The 14431-nt window shown below is 35.9% G+C and overlaps 1 protein-coding gene across 2 annotated transcripts in view; it reads right to left on the bottom strand.

Moving 5' to 3' along the window:
• The window catches only part of TMEM135 (transmembrane protein 135), a 279242-nt gene that overhangs the window by 69728 nt on the left and 195083 nt on the right, over positions 1-14431 (bottom strand). For both annotated transcript variants that reach the window (XM_081533337.1, XM_081533338.1), the window contains one exon: positions 13674-13720. In XM_081533337.1, the coding sequence (XP_081389463.1) occupies positions 13674-13720 (47 nt within the window). The remainder of the gene's footprint in view (positions 1-13673; positions 13721-14431) is intronic.

Raw genomic sequence — 14431 nt, 5'->3', positions numbered from 1 at the left:
ATGGGTATCTTGGAGATGCTGTTAGTAAAAACAAATCTCATGGCCCTGCCGTGAGGACAGCTTACCCTGTCCCCTCAGTCTGTCCCCTCAGCCTGGACATCAGTATGAATACATGCAAAGCCAGATTGCCCTAACTGACCCACAGGCCTGCAGTGGGACACAGGATTGACCCAGCCAACTTGCTTGCTCCATGCCACTAAAATTTTACGGTAGTTATTTACATATTAGATGACTGACACAACACTGAACCAGGAAAAAATATTAATAGCATACAGAGCTCCTACAAATCAGCACAAAACATTAAAAAAATAAAGACTGGGAAGAGGGATGTAATCAAAATGACAAACCATTCCAGCTTACTAGTCATCAGGGAAATATATAGTAAGGCAGAAATGAGGCATTACCTTTTAGATTATTTGACTGATAAGGTAAAAATCATTGATAGGAACTAAGACTGGGAATCAGCAACTATTCTTGGAGGGAAAGTAGATCAGTAGTGCCTTGTAGGGCTTCCCAGGTGGTACTAGGGGTAAAGAATCTGCCTAGTAATGCAGCAGACAGAAGAGATGAAGGTTTGATCCCTGGGTCAGGAAGAACCCCTGAAGGAGGGCATGGCAACCCACTCTGGTATTCTTGCCTGGAGAATCCCATGGACAGAGGAGCCTGGCAGGGTACAGTCCGTAGGGTTGCAAAGAGCAGGACATGACTGAAGTGACTTAGCACACAGGCAGGCATATAGTGCCTTTTACGAAGGACTACCTGGCAAGATTTGACAAAATTAAATAAATACAGCATATCTGACCCAGAGAATACATTTTTAGGTAGCTGCCCAACCTACAGAAACACTAGAACATGCATACAAAGATATTTTTAAGAGAATGTTCACAGTTGCACAGTTTGTAACTGATTGAAAAACTACAATCAGTATAAACTTTAATAGGACTTAAAATACTATATAAAGGTTTATAAAATTTTTTGCAGCACCTAAAAACAATAAGGTACATCCATAGACAGTGATATACAGAGAGAACCTTAAGATATACTATTACATAGAAAAATACTGCAGGAAATATGTAATATGTGATCCTACTTTTTAAAAATAGAGACATAGATTTGTATAGAAAAAATTCTGGCAGGATATATGCCAAAATGTTAAGATAGTTTCAAATGAAAAGAGAAGCAGGAAGAGGGAGCTGGATAAAGGGGGAAGAACTTTCACTTTTTACTATACACTTCGATGCTATCTGAAGTTTTTGAAAGAACTTAGTAGTGTATTACTTGCACAATTAACACAGTCTTTAAAAACAGAGGAGACATGCTAAGTTTTAGATCAGAAAAGTCTCTCATCAACTCACCTACTGAATAACAGACTCATCATTTTTATCCTACATAGATAATTTGCAGTTAAAATTGGAATGAAAAAGTAAGCTACACATTAAAGTGCTGGAAGAAGTTGATGCTGAGAAGAAAGTTAAGGCAGAGAAAAGGAAACCTCATAATGTTTAGGCACCTAAAGTGATTCTATGAAGAACTGAGGCAAGGACTTCAGGGTAAGCCCATCATTCCCTTTTATTAGAGACTTGGGATATTTGGGGGAAATGTTCTGACCATACATGCTATGAACCACTAAAACTGGTGTACAAGAGAGGAAGGGAGGACTTCTCAGGTGGTGTAGTGGATAAGAATCAGCTTGTCAATGCAGGGAACAGGGGTCTGATTCCTGGCCAGGAAGACTCCACATGCTCTGAAGCAATTAGGCCCACGCACCACAACCACGGAGCCTGAGCACCTAGAGCTCGTGCTCAGCAGCAAGGAGCCTGAGCGCCTAGAGCTGCTGCTCGGCAGCAAGAGCTGCTGCTGCTGCTGCTGCTAAGTCACTTCAGTCGTGTCCGACTCTGTACGACCCTATAGACGGCAGACCACCAGGCTCCCCCGTCCCTGGGATTCTCCAGGCAAGAACACTGGAGTGGGTTGCCATTTCCCCCTCCAATGCATGAAAGTGAAAAGTGAAAGTGAAGTCATTCAGTCGTGTCTGACTCTTCGCAACCCCATGGACTGCAGCCTACCAGGCTTCTCCGTCCATGGGATTTTCCAGGCAAGAGTACTGGAGTGGGGTGCCATTGCCTTCTCCGTGGCAGCAAGAGAAGCCCCCAAAAAGAGAAGCCCGTGCGCTGCACCTGAGAGTGGCCCTGCTCGCTGCAATTAGAGGAAGCCCACGAGCACCAACAAAGACTCAGGGCAACCAAAAACATTTTTTAAATAATTTTTTTTTTTAAAGGAGAGGCAGAGGGATTAAATACTAGGATTCTTTTTCAGTTATAGATTTTAAGGGAAATTTTTATCATTTATTTCTTGATGTGACTTAAAGCTTTGCTACTCAGAATGTGACCCCAGTGCCAGCAGCCCCGGCATCACCTGGGAGCTAAGAAATGCAGATGCTAACACCCCAGCTCAGATCTGCTGAATCATAATCTGCATTTTAATAAGATTCCCCAAGTGATCTGTATGCACAGTAAAGTTTGAGAATTCCTTTACAGCCCTTGGGCTTCCCTGGTAGCTCAGTTGGTAAAGAATCTGCCTGCAATGCAGGAGATCCCGGTTCGATTCCTGAGTCAGGAAGATCCCCTGGAGAAGGGATAGGCTACCCACTCCAGTATTCTTGGGCTTCCCTTGTGGCTCTGCTGGTAAAGAATCTGCCTGTAATGCGGGAGACCTGGGTTGATCCCTCGGTTGGGACGATCCTCTAGAGAAGGGAAAGGCTACACACTCCAGTATTCTGGCCTGGAGAATTCCATGGACTGTATAGTCCACGGAGTCGCAAAGAGTCGGACACACCTGAGCGACTTTCACTTTCACTTACAGCCCTTACATCAGTCATTTACATTTTTAACAGTTCATGTCCCTTGAACTTTAACAAGTACATACTTCAGAATCAGTAAAAGAAATATTTCATTTGATAACAAAACCTTTCTTTCTCATCCTTATAGGTACTATTTCTGCTTTTTCAAATAATAATAAAAAAGCAACAAATTTTTGAGGCCTATATTCTTTCAAGGTGAAAGCCACATTAGTCCAGGTCGCACTCATTCACACAATTCTTCTAATAATAAAATGTAATAGAATGCTACAAGAGATGTAAGCTAAAATCCCAAAGACATAGATAATAACTTCAGTTAAGTGATCAAAAACTTGAATGATGTTTAAATTTTTAGGTCTCAGGTAATTTCCATAGGATTGGCCAACTGTAGTAAATCTCCCTACATGATTCATACCAGTAGAAACTGCTGGTGATTTTACAAGGTGAGGCGAGTCTCATCTTTCATAAGAATCCCTGAAAATATCTTATAATGACCCCTTGCAAGGAAGGTTCATCCAAAATATCAGAATTAGGAATGATCCAATCCGAAAAGCATTTTTTAACACTCAAGGAAGAAACAGAAGTCAAGATAACAATTATGCTTCTGATACTAGAGCTTGATATTTTTGTGATAGAAGAAATTAAACAAGATAAGCTCAACTGCTCTCCATCAAGTAACCCTGAATATCATTCTTCCTCTGAACATGCCTAAGGAGCTCAAAACCATAAGAATTACATACTCCATTTCAGTGAACATCACTTCAGAAAGCATTTCAGGGCAGCTGGGATTCACAAGTCCTGGACAGTAACAAGCAACTTACTCTCAAAGGCCTGAGAACCCAAAGCTATGTTCTTCTTTTATTCTGCATTTTAGGATGACAGGAACATGACAAACAAGCCAGTGCTCAGTCACCAGCAAGGCCCCACCAGTACAAAGAGGCTTTGTGATTGACAAGAGAATACAAAAAAAGGGAGAAGATCCACTTTTTCCTTCCTCTAGGGAAGACTCTGGCTGAAATTTTAGAACTTAAAAGCTTCTCCCATTTCCACTAGCTCACCTTGCAAGTAAACACCTTCCTGGTTCAGTGACTCAGTCACACATTGAAACAGAATCTGTGCTGAAAATTGATAATGGTAGAAAAATATTGTTTTACTGTGAATTTCAGCTCATAACAGCTGTGATGTCCTGGTAAGCTGTCACTGAACCGGCGTAGCATGAAAAGCAGTCTCCATACATGGATGTGTTATTTGAAGCTTTAAGGATATAGACTGGGATAAATCCAAATATTCCCAGTTTTCACTATGTGTGATTTTGTTTTAAGAAACATCTAGAATAGATCATGAAAGAGGAAAAATATGACACGATATTATACAAATATTGATATTTACTTCTATGCCTTGCTACTCATTTCAATAATTTTCTATGTCAAGGGCAGTGATTTTGAAACACCACCCCCAAAATTAACAGAAAATACAGCAAAATTATTCTTTAAAATATAATCAGTATCAATATATAATCAAATATAATCTATGAAATATATACTCAAAATATAATCAGGTTTGGACCTGATAATTTATATTTTCAAAGACTGTAAACATAATTTCCATTCAAACTAAAATGGAATGTATTAGCAGTGGACTTCATAGATATTTAAAGTGCATTCTGGTGATCACAGTCTTTAAATGGTGAGGTATGACATTTTATTTTAATCAGCGGTAATGCATCAGACTTACACTTGAGAATATATTCACTAAAAGCCGAAACATTTCAGGCAAATAAATTTATTTCCATTCTCCAATCTTCTTCTCCTCCAATCAATAGCATGTTTGTTATTACCTCTGCATATATTTCTGAAATCAGTCTTCATTGGCAATCTTATAAGACTTTTTAAAAACTGTACTCTTCAAATGTTACTACCAAGTAAAAGTGCCTTGGACAGCAAGGAGATCAAACCAATCAATCCTAAAGGAAATCAACCCTGAATACTCATTGGAAGGACTGGCGCTGAAGCTGAAGCTCCAATATTTTGGTCACCTGATGCAAATAGCTGACTCATCAGAAAAGACCCTATCTGGGAAAGATTGAAGGCAGAAGGAGAAGATGGTGTCAGCAGATGAGATGGCTAGATGGCATCACCGATGCAATGGACATAAACTTGGGCAAACTCTGGGAGACGGTGAGGAACAGGGAGGCCTGTCATGCCTCCCTTCATGGGGTTGCGAATAGTCGGATACAACTGAGCAACTGAACAACAACCAAATAGAAAAACACCCAAACTCATAAGTATCAAAGACAAATTTCAGCCTTATTAGGACAGTGTTGTAATAATGATCTCATGAATATTTGTGGCTTCCACTATAGCTTCCTCATTGCTACCAGCTGATTCTAAAGGGTCTCAGAACTAAGAATATGCATATTTTGAACTGCAGTTCTGACAGTTCTGGAAAGAGAGGTGGCAAGCTTTGGGGTGCACTGGTCCTTCATCCTCCATGGGAGCACTCCTCCCTAAGATACACCTTAGAACAAGACAAATCTCCTGATGCTCTCTCTCAGTATACGCCTATGTGCCCACAAAAACAGTAACATCCCTGGGAGGTGACAACTGGAGGAAAGTTTAATGGTTTTCACACAAGAAACACCATGCCACTGTGTAACAAAACTCTATTTCCAGGTCAGATTCTTTTAAATAATAGCTCAACTGATAAAATTAGCAGACAACTCACTATTCAAAGTGTATCATTCAATGACTTATTAATATATTCATAGAACTGTGTCGCTATTATCATAATTACTTTTAGAATATTTTCAGCACCATAAAAAGGAAATAACAATTAGTAGTCATTCCCCATTCCCCATAAGTCCCCTAGCCACAGGCAACACAAATCTACTTTCTATCTCTCTGGATTTGCCTATTCTGGACATTTCCTATAGATGGAATTATACAATATACAATCTTTATAGTTCAGAACTAAGTAATAAATATAGCGAACATTTACTGAGAGTTTACAATGTGGCAGTCATTTAATACTCACAGTAATCCCATGAGGTAAGTACTGTTATTATCACCACTTTAAGATGAAAAACCTGAGGCACAGAGAGGCTGAGCAACTGATCCATGATCACAAAGAACTTAGATGGACTGGGGGTTTGAACTGACACCGTCTGGCTCCAGAGTGCATGCTTTTAACCAACTCTGCTATCCTAGAGTGCCCCTTCATTAGCTCGAGGAAAACTCCAGTAGAAAATAATGGAAACAAGAGCCAGGTGTGAAGACAACAGTGAACTGTAGCACTCCTTATAACTGGTAAAACAAGCAGTTAAAACTTAACTGCTTCCAATCTGAGTGTTTGTATCAGCAAAGTCCAGTCTAAGAACTTTCTATGATCTGTAATAAATGTCATTTTTACTCATGAAAATAAAGTTGCAACAAGTTTTTGAAAGGCAACTGAACACTTCTGACCTGACTGTGTCCCATCAAGTCCTTACTTTAGTAATTGCATTTTCAGTTCATACGATTTCTGCATTCACTATTACCCTTTGCCTTCTAACAAAATCAATTAACATTTATGTATGTTAAAAATTTTTGAGCAGTTTCTTTATATAGGCATGGGTATCTCAAAGGCTACCAGGCAAAAAGTGAAAATAGATTTGCCACAACTTTCATCCACAGATGAAGCCCATTCACTGAAGAGGCAGAATAATTTTCTCCTCCCAAAATAGTCAGATAACAGTCATAAGCTTTGCATTCTCAGAAGAAGTGATTCATAACATTTATGAACCCATGTTTTCTATTTGCTTTGAAGAAAGCAACATTCTCCATACTGTCTCTTTTCATAAGACAGGCTTTGTATTTTTTGGCAGGCTGACTGGTTTTATTTGCCAATTATGTTAGTACCTTGTTTCACTTGCATGTATCTTCTGAGGAACACTGGTTTCACAAGTCCATGTCGACTCACTAACAATTTATCTTTCAGGAATGACAATGAATTCAGGAAGCCATAAAAAGCATTAGATTTTTCTATTTCCTATCATTTCTATCTATCAGTCCTCTTTCACTTAAACTGTGTATCCAAGGCTTTCAAACAGAGCTTCAATTTCCTCCCAGTCGTTTATCATGATATCTCTCAGATACATAGGTTTCACAATCTAGACATTTTGTATGTAGACATTTTGGACTGGATCCTAGACCATTTCTCTTTTCTTTCCCATTCCCCAGTGTGCCAATCTCTCCTGCTTGTGCAATCTTATTTTATCCACTTAAGCTTTCTCATAATCTAGTCTCTCTTGATGGGCTTCCCAGGTGGTGCTTGTGGTAAAGAACCTGCCTGCCAACGCAGGAGATGTAAGAGGCGTGAGTTTGATCCCTGGGTCAGGAAGATCCCCCGGAGGAGGGCATGGCAACCCACTCCAGTATTCTTTCCTGGAGAATCCCATGGACAGAGGAGCCTGGCGGGCTACAGTTCACGGGGTCGCAAAGAGTCAGATATGACTGAAGCGACTGAGCATGCATGCACCATCTCTCTTACCTAAATAAAGAAGTAAAGAAGGAAAACAAAAGAAAAATCCTTAATCCTATAACAATTTCCCCTATCTTTCTCCTCTCAAACTCATTCTGCGTCGACACCTCACATTTTTTATGTTTCCTTTTTTTGGTTGTGCAGTGAAGCTTGTGGAATCTTAAGTTCTCTAACCAGGGATTGGACTCGAGGCCTCAGGGGTTACAGCTTGGAGTCCTAACCACTGGACTGCCATTTTCTTTTATTTATTTAAAAAAAGTTTCCCAACTTTATTGAGAAATAATTGACAGATATCACTGTATTTAAAAGTAACATGGCACATTTATTTCTCATCCTACTATTTCAACTCAACTACAGAAATTTCTCAACAGGGTACCATTGAAATTTCTGAACCAGGTTGCTAGAGCAAAATGAACACTTCTTTAACTCTTACCTTACTGGATATATCAACAGCATTAACAGTAAGTATAATTTCATTCCTCAAATTCTCTATTTTAATTTGCTATCTTCCCTAAGTTTAAAAACAACAAACACTTCTCAACTCTATTTTTACTAAAATAACAATCACTGTGCTAGGTGCTCATGTGTATTAGTCCAGTGGTCTTTTACACTGCTAGCAGTTATCCATTATTGGGGCAAAACAGCTTTTAAAATAAATGAAATAAATTAGAATGGAAACTATCCAAATGTATTACATGTAGTAAGGTTATATATTATTCAGGGAAATTTATGTGTGTGTATGCATAGTCACAATTTAAAATATGGTTCTTGTTTAGAGTGTCATCCAAAAAAGTTGGAAAGACATTGCTTTTTATATAATTTCCACAATCCTACCTATGAGGTCCATATAGCAATTTACACTTTTTAATAATGAAAAAGCTGAGGTATACAGAAGTTGTATAATTTGTCCAAAGTCAAATTGCTTGTATGACAATCAAGAATAGCCTCTGTTATTATTGGAGTTCTCATGAATTCCAAATAAATGATATCTATATTTCCCTATGTGAATGTCTTAAAAGCAACTCAATCTCAGTGTTTATAAAACTTGTATGTAATTTCTACATGTTTTCTAATATGCTCACTTTCCAGTGTTTTGCTCTTCCTCCTGTTTTAGATAAATTTACTCTTCATCAGGTCATGACCATAACCTTCAACGATGCCCTCACCATTTCTCTCCTGAATAATTGCCTTGGTGTCCTCCCATTATCTGGTACTATGCCCCCTCAAAACCCCAATTCACTCTCACTCAGCATTGCTGGAACTGACATCCTTGAAATAAAACCTAATTATTTAAGACAAGCTCCCCCAAACCTGAAAGAAACTCTTAAACTCCAAATGCCATATATAATTTTCTAGATTGGATTTTTGTGTCATTTTAGATAATAATTTAAAAATACTCTGAGAGAGAAGGTGAGGGTGGGACGTTCTGGGACAATAGCATTGAAACATGTATATTATCATATGTGAAACAGAACACCATTCCAGGTTCGATGCATGAGACAAATGCTCAGGGCTGGGGCAATGGGATGACCCAGAGGGATGAGATGTGGAGGGAGGTGGGAGGGGGGTTCAGGATGGGGAACACATGTAAACCCATGGCTGATTCATCTCAATATATGGCAAAAACTACTACAATATTGTAAAGTAATTAGCCCCCAACTAAAATAAATAAATTTATTAAAAAATAAAATAAAATAAAAAAATAAAAATACAGAAACTTACTGATATTTAAAGCATTTTTCAAAAATCAGTAAATGGCTGAAAGACCCAGATCAAACGTTTTTACTAGTTGTTATTTCAAAGATATTAAGTTTATGTAAACAGATTCAAGGACAGTCAGAAACATCTTTCACTCGAGAACTGTAGGGTGTCCAATCAATAAATAGTGTTGCTTTCTAAAAAAAAAAATCTATATCCATATGTTGAGACTAATGAAATATTATAATTTATTAATGTTGGCCTTCACAGAGTAGTACAAATTCATGGAGTAGCAGTCATCAATACTGTTCCTAAATATGTATAAAACATAACCACAATAAACTTTAATTTGCACTGATTTTTAACTAAAAATCCAATGTTTATAGCAGATTAACATATGTCTGCTGTGAATCAGTCATATATAGTCTGTAGATTATCTGCTACGACAACAAGTCTGAGCTGTTCAATCTACATGTTTAAACAAATTGTTGGATTTGTTGCTGCCTTTGCATACGCAGGTGGAAAGAATTTCTAGCTAGGTACTCACTAAGATGGGATCAAAATTGTCATAATATGCTTTACGATACTATTTTAAGTTAAAGAAAAATGAAACTGGATTACTTCATTTTTCTAAAATATTAATGCTCTTTACACACAGATCACTAATGTTGACAATAAAACAGATAAAATAACGTTTAAAAGTTGTGAGCAGGATTAAGCATAATAGTTTTGTTGCAGTGTCTGCGTTATTGTTGATTTTTTCCTTTGTTTCCCAATTAAAACAAGAAAGAGCAAGTGGTTCAAAAGAAACTCTATTTTCTCCACACTGACTGTTGGGAAGATCCTAGGCTATTTTCTCCACATTGACTGTTGGCAAGATCCTAAGCAAGCCTGAATCAATAATTATGATAAAACCTTTTACCTGAAAAAAAAAAACCATACATTTCTTTACCCATAAATACACTCTTGGAAGTAAAGAAATACCTTAAAGAGATGCACTTGACAAAACAGTCTGTCAAGTTTTCAAGGATAACTTCTGCTTGGTCTGAATTGATAGTGACAGACATGCTCTCAGGCAAAGTTATGACAATAACATACAAAATAAAATAACGCTTAAACAAAAAAGGCACAATCACTATGAATAATGCCCACTGGAACCATACAGAGAGGCTTTTTCTTTCAAAACACTCTTCAAAATATTGTACCCCAGTTCATATCAACAGACAGCTGGATAGCCAACTGGCTAAGAACTGGAACAAGACTAGAACTTTCTCTTCACATACTGCCTTTCCTCCACTCACACCTTTGAAGTGCTCCCAGAATTTCATTTGAATGTAAGCTTTATTTCTGGGGTACCAATTAAAAATCAAGATCACCATGTATGATGGGGTTTTTAAAGTGTCTTTCATATTAACTTCTCATTTTGGTATTAAATTCTTATTTAAATGCTTCCTTCTCTGCAATTACCCTCTGTGTTTTTTCATTCTTCTAACTTTATTGAGGCTTTCAATGGCTAAGTCAAAGATCTTTCTTGGTAAATGTTGCATCGCACTTGAAAATATGTGGGTTATTTTCAAATATCTTTTGATATTGATTGCTAACATAATTTCACAGTGACAAGAGAACAGACTCTGTATGACTTCAATACCTTTAGACCATGAAATTTTTGCACCTTGTTTTATGTCCTTGGATATATTCTAGTGTCTCCTAGTTTATAGTCTATGGGAACTTGAATAGAATTTGTAGCCTACTGTTGTGTGAAAACTGTATAAATCTTAATTATGTTGAATTGATTCATAGTGTTATTCAGGCCTACTATATCCTTCTACCTTTCTGTATATTCATTCTATTAATTTTTGAGAGTTTGATATTGAAACTCCAACTAAAACTCTTAATTCATCTACTTAAAAAAAATAACTGTAATATATAGTTCCACTATATGTAACTTTGTTCTGTATTTTCCAAGTTTCCTGTAAATATGATATCATACTTTCATAATTTTAAAAATAAAAAAGATAAAAAGAGATCATCATGTATGGGATAATGTAAAAAGACCTATGCCTATAAAATAACTAACAGCTATGCAAAAGTACTTTGCATATGTTGTATATTTTCACTACATATTTTAATAACCATAGTTTCAATACTATGAACACTCTGTTGTTTTTTAAGTAAATTCACTTTATAACTATCACATCCTATGTCACTTTAACAAAATACTTATGGAACTACTTCCTAAGTTCTTTCTTTAAAAAAACATAAAATTGGCAAATTTTCTCTGTATCGAAATGGGGTCTCATTTCCCTTTTTCCCATTTATGGGTTAGGATAAAAACACAAGTTGACTCATTTCTAACACAAAATGTTTCCCTTATCCTCTTCTTAGTAAAGGTTACCATAAATGGAATCACAGGGACAATATTGTTTGATATTTACTGATCTAATTTTATGCAATTAGAATTAAAGTAGTTGTTAACAAATGGAATAAATAAGTCCTAAGATATCTGTATTTATAACAAAGCTGAATTTCAAAAACAAAATATCCTAATGCAATTGGACTTGCTAATTGCTAACTTGTTTGTGCATTCCAAACACATGCTAGAGTTCAGACAAACATATAACACTGTTTTCTTTGGTTGCAGTACATTATAAATGGTTTTATTTTACCATTTACCAAACCTCTTTTGTTGAGTTATTCAAACTAACTTCTGCCAAGAACACTAAGAATTTGGTGATAGTGCTTCTTTTTGGAGAAAAACAACCCCTTTCCTCAGAAAATGGAAAATGTTTATCTTGGCACTAAAACCTTGTATTGAGCCTTCTGGAAAGTATTTTAAATTGTTGTTTTTAACCTAGACTTTGTGACTGAAACAGGAAAAGGTTCCGTAGCTCTGCACCAAAATACATATTTATAGGGTTGATTTTCCTTCTACACCAAAAACACTAGTTTGATGGCAGCAGTTTTCAAAGTACAATATCCTAGGACCCTGACTAACACTGGGCACTATCACTATATTCAACACAATTTTTTTTTAAACCTCAAAAACTTCTGATGACTAAGAAATGCTAAATGTTGATCAAACATGCTGTCTTAAAGTGCCATATTGGGAAGGACTGTTTCACTTAACTACCTGGGTTTGGTAGGAATTCTCACACACACAAACAACTTTACTTGATATTGTACTTTCCTCCTGTGCATGCCAAGAAAAGATATGTTTCTAAGTTTTTATCTTTTTTTTTACATCTCTCCCACTAGGTATCTTCAGATTAGACAGAGGATAAAGATAAACCTCATGAACTTGTAATTCTGTCCTAATAATGCATCTGAATACAATTGAGGTTTTAGAAACTGATAAAATGAAAGTCAGTGTTCTCAACTCCCATACCACACCTCTAAATTACCAAAATATAAGAAAGCGATTATAGGAGTTGTCAAGTATATGTGAAAGTATGTTAAAAATAGTAAGTAGGTCATATGATTTCACAAATGCCCCTAGGTAGCTGCAATGATTTCTCAGTCGCTAATAACTGGCATAAAATACTATGCACTCCATTATGAATAAGTCCTCCTCACCTTAAAAACTTCATCCATTTCTTTCCTTCTAATAGCCTGTCTGTCCTTTACATGAAAAATTAAAGCAACATCATCATTTTATATTTACATATAACATTTTTATAATGTCAAAGGAAGTTAAAATTATATCATGGTGCTTATCAAATATTTATTAGAACATTCTAACAGGAAATTAGCTGTTTAAACATTCTGCTATGGTTGAACTGTCTTATTTAGGTTTAACAAAAAAGATATCTATCAAATTCATCTCACTAAAATCCATAATTGTCTTTGTCAATCACTGTAAATTTTAATTTTAAAAGACTTGTACTTCCTGCTGTGATTGAATTCTGCCTATATCATGAAAAATTAAGAAAGAAGTCTATTCAAATGAGTGTAATAAGAGTGAAACAAACATGAATTATGCTATTACTTCAAATGAAAGAGTGGACTCTTCCTAATCAAAAATCTTACTCCCATACTGTTGTGTTTATGCAACAATGACAGACACCATATTTATTGGCGTTACAATTTTGAGCCATTCTAACACTCCCCCACATTCCTGAGAGTTTCAGTGTAAATGAAAAGTACAACTTTGACATCACAAACTAACTTAATGTTTTACAGAAGTTGATTAGTGTGCTAGGTTACCTTTTGCAAAAGACTTAGATTAAGCCCTACTATCACTTTTCTCTCATTTAAATTTGAAATGTTGATTGTTTTATAAAGAGAGTGATGAGTATCTAAAATGAGGGCCAAAAAAGCAAAATTTCACTTATCAAAATCTGAGGACTATTAATTTATATATTCAGCTTTCCAAGATGAACTTATAAGCATAATGCGAAAAAAATCACATCTTCCTTCCCTCTCTCTCTTCACTAAGAAGCAGTGACTTATCTCTGACCACTCCAGAAAACAAAACAAATCAAACAAAAATTCATGTCATTTATGGGGAATAATAATTAAGAAAACACATTAGTTATACAGATGATTTTAAAATTACCAAGGAAGAGTATTTTTTCTATTAAAGTAAATAGATAGAACATACCTGAAAAAGAACATGTACATGGCAGCTGTGATGCAGAACAAAAGGACCTATAAAAAGGAGATAATATATTACTTGCAAAAGAACACTGACATCATCATTTGTGTGTCTTATCAAAGCAAAATACCTACTATTAAACCTTATACCTGAAACAATGAAAAGGTGTACAAAACCAGTCATATACATATCACATTCCCTACCTTTCAAAAAATTATATCAAGACATAAATGAGTCTGTATATTTACACATATACAAATAAATAAAACTATAGCACACATGTGTATATAATGTTATATATCTAAACATGTACATATTTACACACGTGTGTAATATACATGTGTATACACATGTGTGCATGTATATAGATTCAGTAGAGGTTAACAGGGTTCAAAAAAGAATAGCCAATTGTTAAAATTATATCTAAGAATTTCTGAGGAAAAAAGTAACCCAGGAACAGAGATAATGGCTTTTATATAGTGAAGTCAGCAGAAAAATCATAAAGCTTATTAACTATTATATCAAGATAACCAGATTTTAAAATATAAAACACAGCCCAGTTGACAACCAATTACAATCAATAAGAAAAGCCCCTAAAAATATAATCATCCTGTATGGGATATAGACTCCCTATTAAAAAAAAAAATTCCTCTAAAAGCAAGCATCAGAACACACAATAAATCTTGATTAAAGAAGCTCCCTTAAAATACATCACACTAAACATGATATACTAAAACATATATGAAAAGAATCCAAACCCAAGT

Source organism: Giraffa tippelskirchi, chromosome 10 (genome assembly GCF_054371585.1).
Source record: "Giraffa tippelskirchi isolate mGirTip1 chromosome 10, T2T-mGirTip1v1.2.pri, whole genome shotgun sequence".
Lineage (NCBI taxonomy): Eukaryota > Metazoa > Chordata > Mammalia > Artiodactyla > Giraffidae > Giraffa > Giraffa tippelskirchi.
Note: the sequence above shows the minus strand (reverse complement) of the source record. Positions and strands in the feature narration are given on the sequence as shown.